General features: G+C 45.0%; 1 protein-coding gene across 12 annotated transcripts in view; it reads right to left on the reverse strand.

Moving 5' to 3' along the window:
• Positions 1 to 23,512, reverse strand: part of PHLDB2 (pleckstrin homology like domain family B member 2) — a 117,336-nt gene that overhangs the window by 46,043 nt on the left and 47,781 nt on the right. For 3 of the 12 annotated variants that reach the window (XM_082754511.1, XM_082754513.1, XM_082754516.1), the window contains 2 exons: positions 9,512 to 9,618; positions 4,879 to 6,227 (listed from right to left, as the gene is read on the reverse strand). In XM_082754511.1, the coding sequence (XP_082610637.1) occupies positions 4,879 to 6,227; positions 9,512 to 9,557 (1,395 nt within the window). In that variant the 5' untranslated portion in view covers positions 9,558 to 9,618. The other 9 variants (XM_082754509.1, XM_082754510.1, XM_082754507.1 and 6 more) reach the window with 6 other exon arrangements.

Raw genomic sequence — 23,512 nt, forward strand, 5'->3', positions numbered from 1 at the left:
GCTCCCTTTGTCTGAAGAGGAGGCTGCCCTTCCCAGCTCCCATTGCTCTTTAAAAGCCTCAGGGGCACACAAACACCTGGCTCCAACACAAAACGTCTGAGCTGCAGCAAGTCAAAAAAGGACAAGGAAATAAGGCAGCAGGAACAGAGCAAAGACCCCAGACCTTCTTACTTACCACCATGTTTGGCACCCTGCAGGCAAGGGGCAGGAAGAAGGCTTCTCTTTCCTCCCTGTTTTTTTTAAGGAAGTGCTGATTGCACACCTGCCTCAGATTTGGAGACAGATGCTTGTTTCCAAGCCAGACTGTCAACTGGGGCTGAGAGCAGCTCTCCTGCTGTCGTGCCCCTTCCCTCTCTAACCTGTGCCACTTTCTCACTTCAGCCTCAATTATTCTACTGTTTAGTCCTTGTTTTGCTATGTTTAGTCTTCTGGCTACAAGGCTATCAGCAGCAGCCCCGAATTTGGAGAAAGCTCTTGTGTTTCACATTCGTTTTTCCCGGCGGACGCCCAGGGAGCCTTTCCCAGCAGGGACCTGTAAGGAGGAGAGCTGCAGAAGGAGAGAGACAGCCCCAAAGAGCAACACACCTGATCCTTGCCTCCCTGTTACAGGCACAAGAGAAATGGAGAGACAAGTCAGACAGCTCAGGGGCAGCCTCCTGGCAGGAACCTTGTGGAGGAGCTTTTGCAGAGCCCGTTTCCCCAGTAACACCGAGGACAGGAGCTGTAGAGCACTGCTCAACTTCTGTAATTAAAAGCAGGTCTACTGAAATTTATTTCTTCCCTTCTCCCTATATATAGCTCCGTTTAATAAAACACAGAGCTGCACAAATTAAGTACACTAAATCCGCACTCTGGATTATTAAAGATTCCACAGAAAAGTTCTGGAATAATTGAAGTAAAAATTTACCGAGTTATCAGTGTTAATTATATCCTGCAGGGGACTTGTTTGTTTGTGTTATCCTACTATATGGCACTTGTTCATTTATTAAACTAAACTGTTGTTAAGTAGCTAGTCTATAACACTGCAGAGACTGTCCGACACTAGCTGTGGGAAAAAGTATCCTGACCCAGCCTTTATCTGCTTGGCTGGGGTTCCTCTAAGACGTAAGTCAAGTCATTTACACTTCATGTTTAAAGGATCTATAAAAAGACAGTGCCAAAATAAATTTATTAAATATGTATATGAGACTTTTCCAAGCTATATGGAGATTTATATAAGCTCTACTAAGCACAGTTTTAAAGCAGTACCACCTTGAAAGTTCCCAAATATTTCCATTTAATTTTCCCCTCACACGAGGGCATCTGACTAAATTGTAATGAATGAATGCAAAGTGCTTTCCTGACTCGGGGTAATTCTGTATTACTTCCTACTTATTGAATAAACTTAATGAAATTCAATGCTCTTCCGACTGTGGAATAAGCTCTCCTAATTCTATTACTGCTTGTTAGGTCATTGGTCACACAAGCCGAAATCCCTCCCAGCACGATTCCTGCATCCCATAAAACTCCATTTATGAGCATATGCTTTAAATCCATACCGGCAGCTGGGCTGTGAAAGGTATCATGTAAATGCTGAGCAGGTCGTTTCTGGGTAGCTGCCTCCATCTAGGGGAAAGGCAGCGTACTGCCAAAAGCCAGCAGTAGAAAACCGAGGCTGGTGCTATTCATATGGGAGGGTGTCAAACAAAACAGATGGCATTAATATCTCCCTGGCTCTGCTGGCCGTGCCAGTCCACTGCCGACCTCCTCACGGGCTGGGGAAAACAACCGCCTTTCAGTTCCAGCAGCCACGACAATTTGCCTTTTATCTCAGAGAGGGGAAAAAAAGAATAAAGATTTCCTCTTTGAACAAGAAATAAAAAACACAAATTCAATAGCTGACTGAATCTCATTGCCTATTCTTAGATCCCAGTGTTAACTCTTTTCCTTGTTTATGAGGCTCGCAGGCAATCCTCAGCAATAGCTCACTGTTGCATCTACTTGTGTAAAACTTGGATCAACATCCGCCCAGAGAGATGTGGCACCCGGCCAGCCCGGACAGAGCCAGCAGGAGCAGGAACAGGAGCAGGAGCGGCGGCCCCAGTGTTCAGCTGATTTTGGTGAAAGGCGCGTGGAGAGGAAACTTGAGGGGGCAACATCAAATGCTATGCACGTACATAGGTGTCTTCTCTCTAGTGCATAGGGACACATTACAACTCAGATGTTTTAATCACTCCAAAAACCTGCACGGAGCGTTTCCACTGTTTGCAGAATTTTTTACAATTCCATGTATATTTGTCTGGGCAATGACAGCAGATCACTTAGTTTCGTATGCAGACAGTAGCAGCAACTCAAAATGCAAACCTCCTGAGGGGCCTCTGTCACTTAAAAAGCAAACTAAGCACAAGTAAAACTCACAGAATAATTTATATGGGAAAAAAAAAAAAAAAGGCAACAACAAAAGGAGTAAAAATAAAGAGAAGAGACTGAGGGCAGACACCAGGGCAAACTCTAATGTGCACATGAGCTTTGCCAAGAATCTCAGAGGTGAGCAGCAGCTGGCAAACATGAGGCCCAAGCCAGCCCTGTGCCAGCAGGGTGGCTGCAGGGGCAGTGCTGGTGCCAGCTGCGCTGCTCTCCGCTCGGCATCTGGCTCGAGGAGTGGCCTCATCCTTCTGAGGAGTCTCCGAGTAGTCCTACATTTTCCTTCTGCCTGCCTTGCTTCAAAGGCACAGAACATTACAGTCTAATATTTACGCTTAAAAGGACTGGGCTTTCCCCACCATTCCCCCACCAGACACTCAGTCTGGACTTTTACCCATCTCCGAGAATGCAAACCATTTGGGTTTTGCCATCCAAAGGCACTTATTTGGTGGTTGTGGGATTTCATTTATCCCACACACACCCTGCTCCCCAAAACAGGCCTGAGCAGACCTGGATCCCCATCCGTGTCACCTGCCATAAAATCAGACAAAGGTGTGCTTTGGAAACTCAGGCTAGATACATGAGGACCTTGTCATGCCTCCAACCACTTAATATGACAAAAATAAAACAAACTGGACAGCCCCTAATGTACAACAGGCTGATGTGCACTTTGTGGAGGAACATTAAGAGACTTGGCTTTTTTTTTCTTTTCAACCAAATATATTCCTTCCTCTCAGAAATCTGAAAACCTATTTGTGGGGTTACTCAGACCCTCAAACCACTGGAAGGAGGCACTCTCCTGCTCTGCAACCCTTCAACCAGATACTCAAAAAGGAGGAAAAAACAGTACTGAGGAATACTGAGCAGGATCCTGAAAAGAAGATGAACTTTCTTCATGTCCAAATTGTACAATGCACACAAAACATTACGCTTTTTTCAAAAGCTCTGACATGCTTGGAAAAACACAAGGCAAATTCACTTTTTAAAGAACCAAGACATGAAGGAAGTATTGTTCCAAGAATAAAGAAATAGCAAGGGCAAAAAAAAAACACGTAGCCATTACATCCATGCATAAAATGAGAACAATTTTTAGCATTACTGAATACAGAAACAGCCCCATATCTCCAGCGCCTCACTGCAAAAAACGCTGTTCTCTTTGAAATATAAATACACTCCCTGTGTTGTCTTTCATGACTGATCACCGCTCAAGTTTTACATCGCTGCTGTCTGGAAGGCCCTCTGATAACATGTCAGTGCCACTTGGCACACACAGAACATGACGACTGGGAACAGCGAGGAGATTTCAACATGGAGCAATATAGCAGCAGGGAGAGAGGGGGGAAATAACCCCTGAGCACTTCTGATGGTAGTTTTCCTTGGGTGTGCGAAAGGATAACCTTCAGCGGGTCTGCAACCCCTGCTCCCTTACCACGTCTCCTCACCCTCTGTCCTGCGGGCACAGCGTGTCTTTGTGGCCCGCCAAGCTCCGCCATGGGCTCTGGGGCTGTGCGCGAGCTAGACAGGGGCAAGAGCCCAAACCTATCAAGACCGGAGTCAAAGAACACATCCAAAGTTAAGGTCTCAAGGTGAGAGTCCTGTAGTGACATAGGTCAGTGCCTAAGTGGATAACAAAATCAGTACAGTATGAATGCAGGTTAGCAGGGCCAAGGCAGTCACTGCGAAAACTTTGAAGAATTACCAAGTATCACCTCAGGGAGTTTCAATATGAAACTGTTTCTTCCCTCTTTGACTATTCTGAAGATATTTTTTTCCTTTTACCTAACAGTTGTTTCAATAACATGTACAAGTTGTGCCTTACTATCAAGTATAATTCAGGGCTGAGGCGGTGTGTGATTTTATGTTGACTACAGAGTTTTGCAGCTACTGCACAAAGACAGAAGGTCTGTCCCCTTCTGCTACCCTCCATTCAGGGGAAGGGAGAAACAAAAATGCCTGTATTTTAATGCAAATACTCAGGAGGTAAAACTACAACCAAGAAGAGAGAACTCTGATGACAGCCGTCGAACCGACCCCAACGCCTACCTGGCTCCACAGCACAGCAGACAGGACTCGGAGCAGCTTGCAGTGGAGACAAATTCATTTTACCCACTCACCATCAAACACTGCCATCAGCTGAAAGAGAAGTGTTGGAACCCTGCAGTGCAAATTGCGGGGTTGCTGCACACAGACGTTTTAGCAAAGCCCACAGGATGAACGAACACAATTTATGTGGGTAACAACGTATTTTTTAGGATGGTTGAACAGCACTGTCCGTGTGAGCTGTAACAGCAGCATGCCACTTAATCATTAGCTTCATGGACTGCAGTAATAAACAATGCATCTGACGTCAGTGAAATTTGAATTTCAAAAGGCAACAGCTTATGTTTTGCTATACCCTCCCGATGGCTAGATCTGGAAAAGACATTTTGCCAACACCAGCTGCCACGAAAAGCTCAAAGGGGAAGAAAAAATTACCAGGCGTTCCATCTCCTGCTCCCGAAGCCGCTCCTCCCTCTGCCTCCTGTGGTAGTCCATGAGGTCCTCTCTCCCCGAAATGGAGCTGATGCTGTTCTTCCGCTCTCTCAAAGAAGTCTGCAGTGAGTTGGGCGTCTGTCTGTAACTTTCCAAATCGGTGTCATCAAATTCCATGGAACTGGTGGAGAGGTTTCTTCTGACAGAGAACGATCTGTCAAAATCCACAGGGGAGAATGAACTACTGGGACTTGTTCCTGAGAGTCCAAGTCTATCAAAATCATCTGGAATATATGAGGAAGAAGATGCTAAAAGCATTTTTTTAGCGATTCGAGGGCTTGCAGGAACACTGAGAGTCGAACTAACGTAGGGATTATTCCCAGAGACAGAACTTGCATGTGGTGAAACCCCTGAGCTGCACGAAGAAAAATTCAGGTAATTGTCAGCATCTAAAGCATTCTGAGGTAGATCCTTTTCTCCAAGTTTTTTCCTTTTAGTATTACCCAGAGAGTTTCTTGGGGGCAAACTTAATGGCATCAGCTGGCTTTCTGTTGATTTATGAAGCCTGGGTAGGGAACGGCTGTACATTCCCATATGACTTAGAGATCCACCAGAGTATTTCCTAGGTCGCGAACCCAGTGTCTCCATCATCACATCCTTGTGTTTAACTGGCTTTGCATGAAGGGCTAGGCTGTCTTCAACATTCATCCTCCTGCCCTGCTTCGGGCTTGAAGGCATGCTGGCTGCCCCTGAATTGCTAACAGGGGAAAGCATCAGCTCACTCCCTGAGCTGCCATTCCACATTGTGAGAAGAGAGCCTGAGATCTTCTTCGTGTCCAGCATTCCTGGGAAGTAGACATTGTCATATGATTTGTTTTTCTGGCTATACTTGGAGTAGTAAAACTTATCCATGTGCCCAAGAGATTTTTCATTTTCTCTGTTGGCATGAATATCAAAGTCTGTCCTTCCTAAACTGTACCCACTGAGGGATGGAGATGTGCCTGATACAGAGCTCAAATGCTTTGCAGAGAAACTTTTATCTGGAAGATACGGACTTTCGCAAGGGAACAGCTTGCCTCCTTGAATTTTGGTAACAGAGTGTGTGCTTTTAACACTGGTGGAAAGATTGGGTTTAACTGCCACAGGTTGTGAAAGGGTTAAATAAGAACCAGCATAGTCCCCGTTTGTTTTAAATTTGAGACTTGATGAATATTTCTTCGTGTTGAGGTTTTCCATAATATCCTGGAGACCATTTTCAAGGGAATTCGCCACAGAACCCTTTCCCAAACTAGTATTTTGTAATTCCATCTGGTTTTGTGTGTGGCTATACTCTGCCATAATCTTACTGGAATCTGTAGGGAAAACAAGAAGAAAAAGTTCTTAGCAAACGAGTAAGTAGCTTCTTGCATACACATGCCTGCATACGGTCTTCAAAAGAACATATTCAAATCATTAGCACGCTTGTTATAAATGTGTCTCAGATCATTAGACAAAGCGGGTTATAAGCAATCTTCCAATCTCTGGTTCTGCTAAAATTGTAGAGTGACAGGAAAAGAAAAAAATGGTTGACAGACATCACCAAATTCACATTACAAACCAGCAACACAGTTATGAAGAGACTTGACTCTTTGTTGTCCTATCCATTGCTGGACTCTGTGGCTCGCAGTCTTTATAAGCCTGAGCCTCCTAAGATGTCCATGTGGTAAGGAAGCATTACTGTCCTGTGGTTTTGTTTTCTTTTGTTTTTTGTTTGTTTGTTTTACAGACAAGGAACTAAGGTAGAGAGAGAAGATACAAAACCAACAGCAGAGAAAAGAATTGAATGCAACTCTTCCAGGGCTCAGGATACAGGTGCTGTTCTGGGTCACCTTTTCTTTCATGCAACTAATTCATTTGAGCCCCAGAATACATGTACTACTAAGTTCGCTAAGAGTTTGTTACCCTTCTGTTTACTCTGTGAATCGTCATGCAGAGCTTCATGGAAAAGTACAAAACTGAGGCCTGTTTCTCAAGGTGTTTCAGCTCAGTGCTTAAAATGGAATTCTTAAAATGGAAAGTCATGTAACTACATCTGCAAAGAGCATTTTAGTTAAAAGATAGCCCCAAGGTAGTATAATGCTAGGCTCTATGACTTCATTCAAAACAACAGCAGCAATCACATGGCCGTTAAAAACACTAACAGGGGCTTCAGTTTCCAGGTCCCTAACATAAGTTCAGAACGGTAACTTATATTCTGAGGAAGGACAGAGACCAAAAAGCCCTTTGTTGTGCTGAACGTTATTGTTCTCTGACATGCCAAGCTCCAGCCTACAGTGCTGAGTCCCACTTTGCAGAAAGCGGAGGAGAGAATTCAGATCCTGACAGCATCAGTCACTGCAGGAGACAAACACACCCCAAGCAGGCTTTCCCTTGAAGTAGAAATGGCACCATAAACATTTCCAGCAGCTCTCTGGATGTGCTTTGAACTAATAAGGCAACCACTCTTCAGTGTCGGTTCCTGCAGTGCCACTGAGCACTGCCTCTGGGAACATGGGTCAAACCTGGGATTTGCTCTTGGCTCAGTCACTCTCCACTTGTGATTTCAAGCCACCTCATGAGAAACCTAATCTCAGTTTGCCACTCTGCACGAAAACCTAACATCCTAGCATGCAAAGTGCTTTTAAAATCCTCTGAGGTGATACTTTAATCCTCTTCCGAGTACCACTTCAAACAATTATATGAACCCAGACACACACAATCTGGATTCCTGCCCCACACTGCAGCTGCAGTGCAGAACTGAGATGATCCAGTTTCACTGGGGTTCAAATATCTGGTGGAAGGTGGCAATGCATACTTTGAGTGGGTCCCTGTTTCTAAGACCTTCGTTGCTGACAAGGCAAAAAAAAATGGATTACTGTCCAGGGCATCATTCAATACCCATCTGTTCCAAAATCTTCTGGATACAAGCTCTCACTCCACACAAACTATGGTGAGTCTCAGTGCCTAACAAAATGTTCTCCTCAATTTGTAGGGAACAAACCCATAAGTTTAAGAACAAACGTAACTGTCATTAATAGCATAAGTGAATATGCAAAAGATAAAACGAGTTGGCATTAAGGCCAAAAAAAAAAAAGTCTTCTTGAGCATACCAGGCTAAAAATGTGTCAACTACAAGTTCTACTAGTAGCAGAAAACATCGCCTTCCAGATTCAGATCCAAGCCTCAGGTTTACCACTAAACAGAATGTAACATTTTTTATGCTGCCGATCATTTAATTTGCTATAATTTTAATGCATTCATTATTGATGATCCAACTCAGTTGCCTTTGAAACAATACGCTCACAGGACTCCCTATCAGACCATCACTGCTGTGAGTACCTTTCTTATAATGTGACATTTTTACTTGACATTTTTAACTACTTTCACATGTTCTGATGAACGGCAATCATGAAGTTCAAATGCACAAAAGGAGGAATGTGACCCAGGTTCGACAAAACTCTGTCAAGACAAAGTCATCAGAAAAAGATCAAGCTCTCGTCGTGTTAGTGGTGTTATAAGGAAGGACAAGATATAAGAGCTATTCGAGAGCACAGACAGAGCGCATGATGTATATGCCTTGACTCTTACATCAAAAATGTACTGTCCAAAACATTAGTTCAACACAGCTGAAGTTCAACTGGTTTTGCATAAATTCCACTGACTCCTATATAAATAGCTTAGCAGACACATTAATGGGACATTAATAATTGTTTATTACTCCCTTGCAACACCAGTAGGGCACATTTAATCCTGCGAAGACTAACTGCTTTTGCCAAAAAACAAGTTAGCTCATGGAAACTTTCAGGCCTGTTCACCACAGCAATGAAGGGTTCATTGTACTTTAAATCCAAACAAGTACAGTAAAAAAGGTCACAATACCTTCATGTAGCCACTTGGATTCAACTTTTCTTGACGATACCTCACGCCAATTCCTCCAAGCTCTCAGTTCCAACACCACAGTAGCCACAATCATAAGGTTAAACCCCAACTGGACTAGAGCACATGTTTAACTGAACCTTAACTTCTACCCACAAGCCATATCTTGTTTGGTTTGTTTATTTTTAGGGCAATGCTTGGGATGAGGCTTTATGAATAAGCCCTGATTCGTTACATATTCTGGCTGATGCTGCCTTCACATGCAGTCACAGCAACTGGGGCAGAGAGTTCCAGCATGTGGCACGTACAGGATCCATCCTGCCCCAAGGTCAGCCTGAGCTTTCACTTGGTAACCTTCAGCGCACACTGCAAGGCTCCTCTGCTTAGCAAAGTATTTACTGGCTGGAGCTACACAGGAGGAAATTCTTCTCCTTTTTTAATTTTTTTTTTATTTTATTTTTTAATTTTTTTCCTCATTCCTTTCTGTTTCTGTGCTTCCTAAGTTCTTTAGCTGGGGGTCACTGATATCTAGTCCAGCCAGACATTAAACTGATGGTGAAGGTTTGGCTGTCTGCAGTGTGTCTGTCCAGCTGTGGCCCTGTTTTGGCTGGTGAAATGAGTTAGATACAGAAGAAGAACAGAGCACTGATTTATCTACAGAATTACAGGACCGAAACCAGTAATAAATCCTGAAAAATCTCAGTAAATTTACAAACAAACTCAAGTTACTCTTTTTGATTACCTGATCCAACATTCTGAAAGGAGATGTTACTTCTGTTTGGCATCATATTTGTCTTCTACACGATGGTTAAATCAAAGCTAATTTAAGTGAACCAGATAAATTTTGACCTGCAAATAAAGTAACAAAAGAATAAATATATTGCTTTAAGAAATGTACTCTGAGAACATGTTTCAAGTACACTGTACAGACTAAAAATGACTTTTCTTAAGGTAAAATTTCCAGACACAACTGAAGAAGAAACACCTTAAAAGACATTCAGAAAGTGCAACCCATGTTTAATACGGAAGCTGTGGAAAAAAACCTGACTGGAGTTGTTTTTATCAGTTTAAAAGCCCATATAATTTGATTTGATAATCCGCTGTTATCTGTGATTCTGACTTGGTGCAGGCAGTTACTAGTCACAGCTCCTGAGTTCTGTTTGCATTCCTGTGGTTTCCTTAAGAAATCGTTAAGAAGGTTGGACTTTTCTGCAGAAGATTTTATTTTTGAAAGCCCTGTAGCCCAAATTCAGCCCACACAATGCCAGCATCCTGCAATCATGATGAATCCTATGTAAAAACAGGTATGCAATCCAAAACACAGAAAATATTTTGGCAGGATGTAATTTCTGAGGCTCCAAGGGAGACAGACTAGGAATGCAAAGAGATCCTTTAGAGTTTATTTTTAAAATAAACAAATAAATTGATACAGTTACAAGAGACACCTGGCTTAAATGAAATGCCAACATTGTATCCCAGCCACTTAAGACTAAAATTAAATCTAAAATCAAATAAAAGATCTTTAGTGGGTTGCTCTAAAAAGATGTATTTTAAACACACACATTTGTTTTTAAAAGGTTGACAAAAAAGCTTTAAAAAAAATTGCATCAAGTGACAAAATTAATGGTGACCATCTGTAGGTCCTCTGTGCCTTAATTAGGGATGAACAAATTGAAACATGAAGACTGGAGACAGATGCCTCGAGCTGCCTACAGCTGAGCCACCTATTTAACCTCAGTGGTCACAGCCTTGACACTCCAGGTCTCCACTGCACATGATCTCCATGCCAGGCCTTTTCACATCATCCTCCCAGGAGGACGGCCCTAAAACAGGAGCTGACTGCTAACTCCCCATGGAGGGAGGCTTCCTCGCAGTGCCTATGGCTTTTCTCTCACTCTGCTGCTACCTTCCCCTGCCATGCCAGCCAGCTCCTGTCTCTTACTGCCCAAATCACGTCTGCGCCAATCTCATTTTATAACACTTTTTCTCTCTGCAGAGGTCACTCCCCACTCCTGAGGAGAGGTTTCTACTCCACTGAGCATCTCTGAGCACAGCGAGAGGTAGGCCCCGCCCTGACAGTGCTCTCCAAATTTTGGTTTCCTGAAAGCAGCACTGCTGTCCTCTCAGCCTGCTTCCCAGCCAGGACCAGCCTGACTCTCATTTGTCAACAAAACATCAAGCAATGGGACAGAAATACCATTAAAATGGCTGCTAGGGTACAGTCTCGGCAGAGTGTTTGCATTCAAGGCACTACTAAAGACACTGAGCGTCCAGCCCTGTGCTCCCCAAAAAAGAGCTGAACACCCAGCTTCTTGGGACACATTCAACTTCAAAAAAAAAAACTCGTGACCTGTAATGTTTCACACTATTCTGTAGTTGTGCTTTCTGTTACATCATTGACCAAAAAATTAAAATATGGATAATGTGGAATGACAAGAAGGAAGAAATGGTCACTTTAAAAGGAAGAGTAAGAAGTCACTAATTTTTTTGCATGTCTAACATTGCTGCTTTATGATTAGGATGATTGGTAAGATCATTGAAATATAAAAAATAAAACTTTCCCTTCTATCTTGTACGATGATGGCTACCACTTAATCAACATGACTAATATTGAAGAGCGAACAGCTGAGAGGGGAGGATTTCTATGTAAAGATTCAATCTTTGGTTCAGTTTGGTGAATACCTCGTTTTGCTAATAGCCAGAGGGAAGAATGTCTTTTTTTTTAAGGTTAAATATTTATATGGTTCCAGCTCAAGTTTGAGAACTCATTACATGTCTCTCTCCTTAGAGAATGAGAGATCAGAGAGGTCATCACCTAACTGTAATTGGATTTCTGGGGAGAAGAACTACCTAAAATTTTCTACTGTGAAGATAAGCTGCAGACAATTAATGTATTAGGGAGTTATACAAGTGAACAGCTCAAACCCAACAGTTTATCTGCTCACATGTAATCGTGTTTTTTCAGGTCAGGACTATACATGGCCTCGTGCAGAAACCAGTGAGGCTGGGTCTCGTTACCAAGCACATGCTGCACTCGGCCTTGTCTGGAATGAAGCAAAGTGACTTCATCTGGGATTTATAAAGTCATCTGAAGTGAATGTATACAGCATTACCAATCATGTTTCATCTGTGCGGTGCCCAGGCCAAATTAAGTTTTGTTTTACTAACGACCAGAAGAAACAGTGATTCATGACTCAAGCAGGCTGTGAGTTAAACAAAGGATTCCAGTTTTAAGATATTATAACGCAGGGTCGCTTTATTCCAAAACACCCATCCACTCAGCTGAGCAGGACAGGGCTGCAGCTCCACAAAACACAGGTACAGCCCTTCTCTGTGTTTGTTCTGGAGATTTAGGGTCAAAATTAGGAGACATTTCCTCTCAGAAAAAGCAGTCAGGCATTGGAACGGGTTGCCCAGGGAGGTGGTGGAATCACTGTCCCTGGGGGTGTTCAAGGAAAGGTTGGACATGGTGCTTAGGGACATGGTTTAGCGGGTGACGTTTGTGGTAGGGGGATGGTTGGACCAGATCATCTTGGAGGTCTCTTCCAACCCTAATGATTCTAGGATTTTCTCAGCAGGTGGGCTCTCTCCCCTTCCATTGCTTCAGCCTTGGCTGACACCTCCCTTTGGGAGAGGCTGCCATGGCATGCCTGTTGCTCTTATATTACCAACCAAGCCCCTTGAAATGCCTCAGAAATAGATACCGAATTCCTCTGACCAAAAACAAACAGTCATTTTTAAACAAAGTTCTTAAAATTGACCATCTGCCCTTTAAGGCTTCTCTGCACTTCATTGTTTCTTCATTTTTGGTTTCTCGAGCAACATTACAAGCAGTTCCCGGCACCTCCTGTCCCCTCTCATGTGTCTGACATTTCTCTTCAGAAATTCCTACAGCCACCCATGGAAAATAGATGAAATTCCATTGTGTTCTGGAGACAGGAAAACCTAGACTTTTCCAACCCAAACAAAATTTGGCGAATGAGGGAGGGCCGATAGCTTCAGTGCCTGGAGATGCAAGTTTCCCACGGTATAGCACACCTGTACCCAAAAATGGGCTGCTTCATTGCGAAGTAGATTTCCTTTTTCCCACATAATCTTAGGACAGTGGACTTGCTCCTGATTAAAGCAGGGTTGTTTCTTTTTTCCCCAGACCCTGTTGATGAAAGAGTCCTGCTATGTTCACAGGGATAAGAAAGTAAACCTCACGGGGCTCTGTAGTCTACCTCCAAAAATACTCAAGTATAAATCAGCCTTTCCCCAAGTCCTGAAAGCCTACTGCCAAACCAAAGACATACATCTACACAAGACACCTGCATAGATCAAGATGCTATGCCTACGGCCTAGGGAATGGGCACATCCTTCAGAGAGACCATGGACATCTGTGCCAAAAACTGGGGAACTCAGCAAAGCTGTTATCTAAAAGTCCACTTAAACACCCCCTCCATTTCCTCCTCCTCCCCCACAATACAAGATACCAGACCTTAAGCTACATCTAATTTCCTGCCAGCACAGCCCTGAAAAACCTTTACCTTTGGTCCCTCACTTTTCATGCTATAGGTCCTGCAATACACCAGTCCTCATGGTGCAGGCAACTACAAAGTCTGGGTAGGGGCACAGGGAGCTTTAGTTCCCAAAGCCCACACTTTGGCATGTTCACCAGCACTAAAAGTCAAATATCTGTGAATCATATTTGACAAAGTCCCTTCCTTGTAAGCCTGCAGGTTTCCGATGTGGAAAAAGGAGTGGCAGAGGAAGTCACTCTTACAACTTATCTCTTCCTCTGAGAAATTATCGTGCTGGATATTGGAGAAGGAGCAGAAAAAGGGCAATGCAGCAATAACAGACAACACCCTACACAGCTTTATTCCCATGGTAAACCTCAAATATATATTTTTTAATAACTATTCCAATGATTCCAAAAATTGCACCCAAATACAAGATTTGTATTTTTCTGTCCTACTGCAGAAGCATGATTCTCTCCTACTTCATAATGGCAAATGTTGTAAATGTCAAATCAATTGCTCTTTCCAGTAGACTGAAACCACATATTACTTTAATCAGGTCATGAAAACTGACAATTTTAAATACCCATCAAGAAGGAAAACATTCATTACCATGTAAATACTAGTTTGGTGATTACAAGTAGAGATTTTAAACCATTTACATAGGAAATAGACTGCTGAGCGTGTCCAAATGAAAATTTCAGTGCAAATGGTGAAGCTTTACAACTTCTGTGCCGTAACAGCTACTCTTACCTGAAATTGAAACTATTAAAGTACACATTTCAGTGAATCTCATCTCAGACCAAGGCAGCTAGTAGAAGATATTAAACCACTTACTCAAATGTCATTATTTTAGCAGACATCCTTACCTCCTCCTTATTTCGCCATCACACAAACCACGTTTCATCTGGACTACCTCACTGAGCTAAGCTGAGGCTAGGATTGCTTTTCTAAAAGGCGAGTTCATTGTTTTCTGCCAAACAAAATCCACCAAGAGGTAGAAATGTTTTAGAAGAGATTTCTGTTAAAACAATGAACTCCTTTCTTTGGACTGAAAAACAGGGTTGGCAGAGGACAAGCCAGCCTCAGGCCGCCATCTTCTTTTCTCTCTTGGTACCTCTCTGGTAGCTATTCTGTTATCCAGCCTGCACCAGTTATCATCTCACACCAGCAGCAAGGAGCTCCCAAGCATTATTCTAACACTTTTGCATTAACTCTTTTCTTATTAAAAAAAATGAGCATGCTCATGATTTGCAAACCAACACGTGAAAATTCACACAGACATGACAAACAGAGAGCTCTGTTGGTGGCCTAGGATTGCTTGTATCTAATCATGCAGACTAACAACAAACAAAACAAACAACATTTTGTGTAGTGGCAAAAGTGCATAAATATGCTCAGTTTTCATTTCTGAATCCCAGTAAATGCCAACTTTCTTGATCTAAAGTTGAGTGAAAAACAATTATGAATTCCAGCTCACACACATACAGGAGCAGAAAGACCTTAAAGAAAAGTTCCTTCTTTCCCATCCCACCTGACAATAAACTTGCCTTTAGGATGCCCCTAGCCCATTCAACGAGAGCTTTGCCATACACAACAGGTAAGTAAGTCCCAGAAAATCTAAGAAGCTAGAGAAACTACTCAGAACAGCTCATAAGATGATCTTTTTTTTTTTTTTTTTTTTTTTTTTTTTTTTTTTTTTTTTTTTTTTTGTGGGGGGGGGGGAGGGGATGGGAAGGATCTTCCTGGCCATCCTGACCATTTCCTCCTATCTGCCTATTACATTTTCCCACTCTCCCAGGCAACCTCTGCCCATGATCTGCTTCCCTCTGTGCTGACTTCTTTCACTGCCACTTTGTGCTTGTCAGTTCCTTTGTTAATCACCCGCCTTCAGTGCCCTCTTACTCTGACAGTTTCTGTCTCCCTTATTTCATCCGTCCATTTCTCCTCAATTTGTCTCCTTCCTTAGACATTTACCCCATAGTTCCAAATGTCCCCCCTGGCTCTTTAGCACATCTTCTCTTTCCAGCTTTCAGGGCAGCATCTGAGAAGCCCCCAAACTAAATGTTTCACATCACACGTGCTTGGCAAACCACATCACAGCAGCAGCAGCCTAAGTGGCTCCAAATCAGCAGGACAGTGCCCAATGTGGCTCTTGTGCTACCAAACCACGGGCCGGCCTGCCTACACAAGCGCCCTGCAGCATTTATCAGCGAGCCCCAGGATTTTGTTCCCTCGAGCAAGAAATACAAGGTGCTAGACATGCTGGTAGAGCATTTAATACAACCAAAGCAGTTAAACAAATAGTTCGTTGACGATCTGATCCTGCGTGCATGAGACTTGGAAAAATAACAGGCCTGGTCACATTTGCAGATTTCACTCCTGTACAGAGGTCTGTGGAGGACCACCTATATGGAAAAACTTCCCGACTTCCTTGGATGTGCCCCAGTGGTCCCAAACAAAACCTGAGTGGCCAGCATCTGCTCCGAGCACCCTGAGCAGGGCATCCTCTCCCAGCTGTTCAGTCAGTGTCAGGAGAAGCACTGTGTGCTACACTGGCAGTTGCTACACATCAGAATTAGCGGTTTGTTTTAACAAATGGAGACGGAGAGAACATGCCGCAAGCATGGTGAACACGGCATTAACTCCTTCATAAGCAATCAGCACCCTTCCCCCTCCCCCCCCACTTTCATTATCACAACTTTTCTTGGGATCTTCAAGTGGAAAAGACAGACCCGTCCAAAATTTTCTGTCCTCTGCATTCAACTCCAACCTTGCAGGGGATCTGCAATCTCCATCTGACCCTTCCCCTGCTTCTTGCTGAGAAAAACACTCCACATCTTTTCTTTATTCCTTCCCAGTAATGCACAACTGGTATCTCTGCATACTTTCACAGAACCAGTCCCTAATGGTATCTGATAGGCACAGATAAAAACTGATTTGGAAAAAGTGACTGCCCTTTCCGTCCCGGTTGCTGTCGGAGATTTCCATTCCCTCAGTGCGAACACGGGCACACAACAGGGTTCATTTGGCACTCGGCAGAAGGGAAGGGGAAGAAACTCCCGGCGCGGAAAAGAAACCACTTAAAGCAACCGTAAAAAGGTATTAGCGGCTCTGCAAAGGGTAAGGTGTTGCTGTTTGAACACTCCAAAAGTTAATACCTCCTCTGTCACTCTCCCAGCTCGGCCTCTCCCTGCCTTTGACAGGGCAGGTAAGCGCTCCTACACCTTCTGATAACTTCTGTTCCTCCCGCATCGCTTCCTCCCGCTGTGGGCGAGCAAGCCCGTGCTCCTTGTTTGCCATCCCGGCTCCACCACGCCTCTCCCCTGTTAGTGCCTTACCTCTGGGGACCCGCCGGGATTTAGGGAAGGAAACAAGCCCACATCAGCAAAGGCGAGAGCCGGCAAAGCTGGGAGAGAGGGACCGCGCACCCCCAAGGGTTCACCCCAAAGGTGCTCCCTGGTGCCCGGGGATGCCGAGGGGGGTCCGGGCAGGCGCGGTGCGGGTAGCACGGGAACCAGCGGAGCACTCGGTGCCGGGGGACCATCCCTTAGGGCACTGTGCGAGCACCGCCACGGGAAAAATAAAACCCAGGGCAGCTCCGAGGCGTGGGGAGAAGCCGAGGGACCGCGGGCAGGGCCGGGCACGGCGGCTGCTGCCAACAAAGCGGCACGGACAAAGACCCCGTCCTCCTCCTCCTCCTCCCTGCATCCCCTCCGCCAGGTACCTCACCCCCCGGGAGAACGGGATCAAAGGGAGCCCCCCCCCACACCCCGTCCCGCTGCCCCGCAGCCGCTTTGTTCGCCGCCGGGGGACAGCGGGACAAAGCGCCGAGCCCCCCGCACCCCACGGCGGCCGCGGGGCTCCCCTCCCTCCGAGGGCAGCCCGGCGAGGGGGCACAAACCCTCTTCTCCCCGTCCCCGTCCCGCACTCACCGCCGCTGCCCCCCAGCATCCCCGCCGCTGCGAGCCCCGGCCCGGCCCCAGCCCCGGCCCCGCCGCCGCCTCCCGGAGCCGCCCCCCCTGCGCCGGAGCCAGCGCCGCCCCCCGGCGGGGCTCGGCCGCGGGGCACCCCCGCGGGAGGAATGGTTCGCTCCCCGCAGGCTGGGGGCGCGGGAGCGGGGCGGGACGAGAGGACCCTGGATGGGGGGGGGGGGGGGGGGGGGGGGAAGGCGGTGGGGGAGAGAAAGGGGGAAGCAGCGAGGGGGGACAGAGGGCGAGGGATGGACAGACGGACAGCGGGGTGGTCCCCTGCTGCTTGGTCCCCGCGCCCGGGGAGGCAGCGAGGGGCAGCTGCCGGCCCCGCGAGCCGTAGCTGCGAGCCGCGAGGCGATTTCCTGCCCCGCAGATAGCTGAGCAAACAGGGCGGCTGCCGGCAGGGCGAGGGCCCTGCTTTCCTTCGCCTGGGGCTGGGGCTGCGCTCACCTGGGAGCCCAGGCGGCTCCCGCAGCCCCAGCGCCGGAGTCAGGCTGCCCCCCGGGGCTGCTCAGTGCAGCCTGCCTTCGTGCGGCCAGCCCCTACCTGAAAAAATAAATACACCAAAAAAGAGCATAACATACCAAAAACGCGTGTGCATGTATATACGCAGCCCCCATCCGGGCCCCAGCAAAGGACATAGGCTGGCGGTGGCCATCACCGTGGGTGCTTGGCCCCGCTGGCTGTCCCCGAGCAGGGAGACACAGCTGGGGAGCACGGCCAGGCCCAGGGGCGCTGCCAGGAGCCGGTGGCCTTACAGACCCAGCAGGGTGTGTTTGCCCAAGCAGCGTGCCTGGCCCCTGCTGTGTTTGCCACACAGGCTGGGGACACCGGCCCAGGTGGCTGCAGAGGTGCTGGAGGCTGCTAAGTGACAGAAGCTGCAAGGCTGACCGCTGGGTTGCAGCTGTCAGCAGGGCAAACAAAAAGACAAAGGGGCCCCAGAGAGAGGACCCATCCTTCAGGAGACCAGTGGGAGTCAACTATACAACCAAGCATTGCTCCCTGGGCACATGTAGCACCCTCAGCTTCATGGGGAAAGCCCCAGCAATGGGAGACGCAAGCCTATGTGATGGACAGTGTGGGAAAGGCCAGCCAGAGCACCCCAGATAACCATTTTGTTCACGTGCAGTGTGACCTTGCCCCCCTATCTTTATCCCTTTTCTTCCCAGTAAGCAAGTGGAGACTGCAGCACACACCTACTGTACAAGGGGCTTGGGCAGCTAGCATAGCTCACACAGTGCCCCACAGACGTGAAACACTGCAGAAACCGCTAACCATTTGTGTTCGGGGGCAGTTCGGATCCAGTTTGTGCCTTGCAATTTCCAGGGGATATTTTACTTGGCTAACACCATTAGTTTACCACAGTATAAACTTCGCAATCACTCCTTAAAATCTGGAATCTATGTAGTAACACCCACAGGCCCAGAGGACATGAAAGAAGAAATGGACTTGGCCCTCCTGGTATCTACCATAGTTTACATACAAAATGACAAGCATTTGAGCTGAGTTATTCTGATAGGCCAAAACCTGGCTGAGCTCTTCTGGGATGTCCGAGAGTTTCATTTATCGCTAGTATTGAAGTTGGCTCATGGGCTTTGCTCACCAAACAAACAAGAGGTCCATGCACTTAAACAAATCAAGCCACGTACATGTAAGGAATGCAAAGTTTAGGATGTGCTCACAGCTGGAAGAAGTGAGAATGACTTTTAACCCTGCTTGCATTCAGAGCCAAAAGCAGCCAGCCTCCCCTTCTCTCACAGGATTTTCCTTTTGTTATTTTGAGTGGGAAAACTGTAAGTAATACTCTGCAGAAATCTCCCTAGGGAAAATGAAGCTTAACAGTACAGAAAGGACTAACTTGGCACTTGCAGACAAATCATGCCTCTGAAAGAAATTAAAAATGCCAGGTGAATTGTTCCTGTGCTTAGCTCCTATCCATTAGGTGAGTTGTCAGCAAAGCTGGATGAGGCCAAGCATGCATTTCCCCTCATATATGTATGGGAAAACATTACCTGAGTCAATGTCATCTGCTTCTTGGCATCAAAGGAGAGAAAGAGAAGGAATAAAAGTTTATTTCCAAATCAACAAGAGGAACTAAAAAATAGCCATAGGTTCAGCCATAAGATAGGTTTGAATGTCTAACTAGCAAGAGTCTGGCAACTTACAAAAAAAAAAAAAAAAAACAAAATATATTCATTCAGTCCTTTTATGTTTAGGAAACTGTCAAAAATGGTCAAAGTAGTAAAACTCCAAAAACTAAAGAGCTGAATACTGTCCGTTCTCATTGGAACAAAGGCAAAAACAGACCTCTTAAGGAAAGTCAGGAAAAAAGAAATGGAAACTTACATGTGAGCTGAGAAGCTCTGATGGGTTCAACAGTCCACCTAGCTAGCTTGAACCATCCTTGTGGCAGCTGCATTGCTACACCACCTGTATTGCTTATCATAGAGGCATTCAAAATCCCCCACCCCTGAGTATGCAAGCATGCCCAATTAGTAGTTTCCATGGTAATTCGTATAAGTAAAAAATCAAATGTTGGAAAGCTTGCACAAAGTATATTTTAATCAGGAGTGTTGAAAACAGTAATAAAAATACCTCACTGGCATGCTTCTGTAACAGGGAAGGAGAAATCTATTCAGCTGGATCAGAACTGAAGTCACCTGTGAGCAGGCATCCACAATCACCATCTCTCCATTACCTGGTCTCACTGCATTACCAATTTTATCCGCGTCAGGTGTGGCCATGACTGCATTTCTGTCAAATGAGCCAGAGCCCACAGCTGGGAGTTGGTTCAGGCTTTATGTTACCTGCAGGAAGAGACAATACCCAACCTGACAAAGTCAGTTGAGATTAAACTGTCCATTGATGACTTTTGGCATAGTTACACTTTTTTTTTTCCCACCCCCCTTTGGTGGCAAAACTGATCTGGTTTCTTCCCTTTCCTGCCTTAACTATTCATTTAGGTTCCCAATCTGTAGTCTGTGGCCTTCTTGGGTGGGCTGATGCAATTATTGGTGAAAACCCAATCAAGAAAATGATCCTGGTGACAACTTCCTTCCCTGCCCCGTCCTTCTGAAAATGATCCAACACTTAGTTGCACTGAATGTCTAAGAAGTGGAGGAACCACAGCCCAACACAAATCTGAGCTGCTCTGCTGGAGACCAAGCCTACATTTCTTGAACCAGCATGACCAATACACCAATGGATTATTGAATTGCAGCCTTTTTGAGCAAGTATGTGGCAACAAATGAGGTTGTAATGACTCAGTGCTTTGCAGCATGTAACAAGAGCATTTTGTACCACTGCCTCAGTAAAGAAACCCAGCTGTTGTTTGCCATTGCAGAATAGTATTAACACAGTTGCTTGTAGCTCAAAAAATAATAAGGATTGTCACAACCAGAACTTCTGGTGAAGCTTCAAATCAAGTGGTGATTCTTCTTCTGTAACTCTATCAAAAACATTTTCAGATCGTGTAGCAGGCTGGATCCTAGGTACTGAAGGAAACTTAATTTTTAAGGCTCATGGGGAATCTCTGCTAAATTAAAAGGCAACCTGGAGCATGACTGCATTTATCAGTACCATTCCAGTGGGAAAAAAAGAACACGCCCAATAGTTACACTTGCCATCCAAGATCGAAATCTAAAAATCTCTTAATCCACCACACAATGCAGAGGTATATCAAACAATAAGAAAAATAAAGCAATCTGATGTTCAGCCAGTGGTGTTCTTGTGACTTGGCCTGAACCTTTCTTGAATTGTCACACAAGAGCTATCAACAAAAACTGCCTCAGGAAAATAAGTTACATGAGTAATCAAATTTCATGCTTCAGGGCACAAGTCAATTGCTGGAAGGGTCAGGAAAGGAATTTCCTCACTCTCTTCCTTTGCACAGTTGTACACAATTAACTAGGTTGTAATTGCAAGGCAAGAAAGTGGTTAGGCTTTGCATTCCTCTGAATCATCAAGTGCTGGCTGCTTTTGCAGCCAAATTCAGAGCTTAAAGGACCAGGCTGGCAAGGCTTGTTCTTCATCGCACTTTGCTGAGGCATTGCTGGGATTTGCTGTGCAGTTGTGGGGTTTGTTCTTCTTGTCATGCTAACTTTGCAGGTCAGAGTAGGGCTGTTTCAGAACTACCATTGAAGTGAGGATCTCGGTAATTCAGGCAGTTAGTTCTCTGTTAATGAGTTGTGCAATTTACTGGTAGAGACATTTTATGGTGACAACTCATAATTACTCACACAAGTAGTAGTCATAATGACCTAAAGATATAGACAAAACATTTGTTGGAAAGGTAAGCGCTTTTAGTTAAGAAACTATACCCTTTAGTGTAATAAAAGATCATGCTATTTCTTTTTAAAGTAGCATGTTTTAATAATCCAAAGGATTTTTGCTAACACAGGCCAGACATGACTCTCTAAATCGCAAGAGTGCAGCCCTAAGCTTGTGCATGGCTGTCTTTGGAGCTGATTAATTGCTTCCCTTTGCTAGAATCAGCACACATCTGTGAATGAGGGTAACTTATAACTTAATTATTCAACTCTGATACCGCAGCTAAGTTTTAGAAGTTTTTCTATACACAAATACATTTTTGATACACAGTAGGCAGTTAGTTCTGTGAGCAAACACACTGCACTTCACACGCAGGGTCTAAAGGCAGCACCTTCTCAATGCTCCTTAGAGATATTAAATCAGTAGGCAAATGATGGACAGAAGATGGTGTGGTGCAAATACAATAGTTAGTGTTTTGCGATTACAATCACAGATAAAGCAACAACTGATTTTGTACTCCGTGGTTGGATATAAGGCTATCTACATCCTGTGGTTGCCCTTTCAGCAAACAATAAACTGATGTATAAACTCCTATACACACCTTAGTCTGGGGCTGCGTGACTTGTCCGTGATACTAAGCCGGGGAAATTTGCTGTTCCTGCTTGGTCTTTATCTGTCGTTATCAAATCTGGATGCACAAAGCTTTTATCTATTTGTCTAACACAGTGGATCATGTGAGCAAGGTAGTACTTTCTTTAGTAGGGAAATAGAAATCTAAAAGCATTTAAGCCAGTTGACCAAGGCTACACACAAAACCTCAGCTAGAACAAAACAAGGAGTGGAAAACCCAAAATACTACTTCAATTTTACAGTTAATCTGTGCAGAGACAAAACTCTGTGTTGAAATAAATACTGATTTGGGTCATTCCTTCTACAAAAGCATTCTTCCCCTTCAGGTGAAATTGAGTTAATTAGTACAGAGACAGAAGAGGTAGAAGAATGCATTGCTACTAGAAGGGAAGACCAGTGCCAAAAATTTACTTCATTCTCTTCAGAGTAATTGGGGCCAGAATTCATGTAGTGGCTTTCATTAAGGAAAAAGCTACACCTAATGAAGTTTAGATAAAATACATCCTCACAGCTGATTCATGGAGCTGCCTTTGCTGAGAAGTTGTATATGTACATTGAGTAGGGCTGTAGAGAGGGTTTTTCTTGGCAGATGGCCTCCAAATGTGAAATTAACTCCCATTAGCAACACAAAGGATGACACAATATCACTACTGCTTTCTTGCACTAATAGGGGCAGAATAAAACACAAACACATTTCAGCCTTAATTTTCCATGATTTTTCTCCAAATAGGGATAGAATTAAAAGCACTGTGGAAAAAAATATATAACTTTTCTCCCCGTGTATCTGTTACTCAAAGAAGCTTATGTGCTTAGACAAACAAAATATGCAAAACCCAAAGCTAAGCATCCTGGAAAATCAGTAATACCCAATGCAAACTCAGCCTAAACCAGAAGAGTAGTCCAGCAACAACCAGGCATCTAATCTCCTGGCAGTACATGTCCCTCTTAAACAAAATGCTAGCAACATAGCGGGGGAGAGCATTGCAGAGCCAAATGCATTCAGAAAATGCATTCATGTGGCAGAAAGGGGAAGATGGACCAATGATTTTTGGGGGGTCTGATGCGGCACTTATCTTTAAAACTGATCTCTGCTGTAGAAATCCAGCTCCTACAGCCAGGACAGCTATAACCAAGCATCTTGTTATAACCAGAGGCTTTATGAGGCAACACCACAGCCAGCGGCATGATGGTAAACCAAAAAAATAAATGCACTCAATTACTTGGAAACTCTGACAAGCTTGGAAAGGCCATTTTACAGGAGTTACACTGTGCAAAGGCTGCTGCTTTAGGCATGTATCCTTGCCTACCACTGCTCACCTCACCTCTGAGCACAAGTCCCTGTCCCACAGCACCTCTCACCAGCAGCCT

This window comes from Aythya marila (genome assembly GCF_965140915.1).
Source record: "Aythya marila genome assembly, chromosome: 1".
In the NCBI taxonomy this organism is placed as follows: domain Eukaryota; kingdom Metazoa; phylum Chordata; class Aves; order Anseriformes; family Anatidae; genus Aythya; species Aythya marila.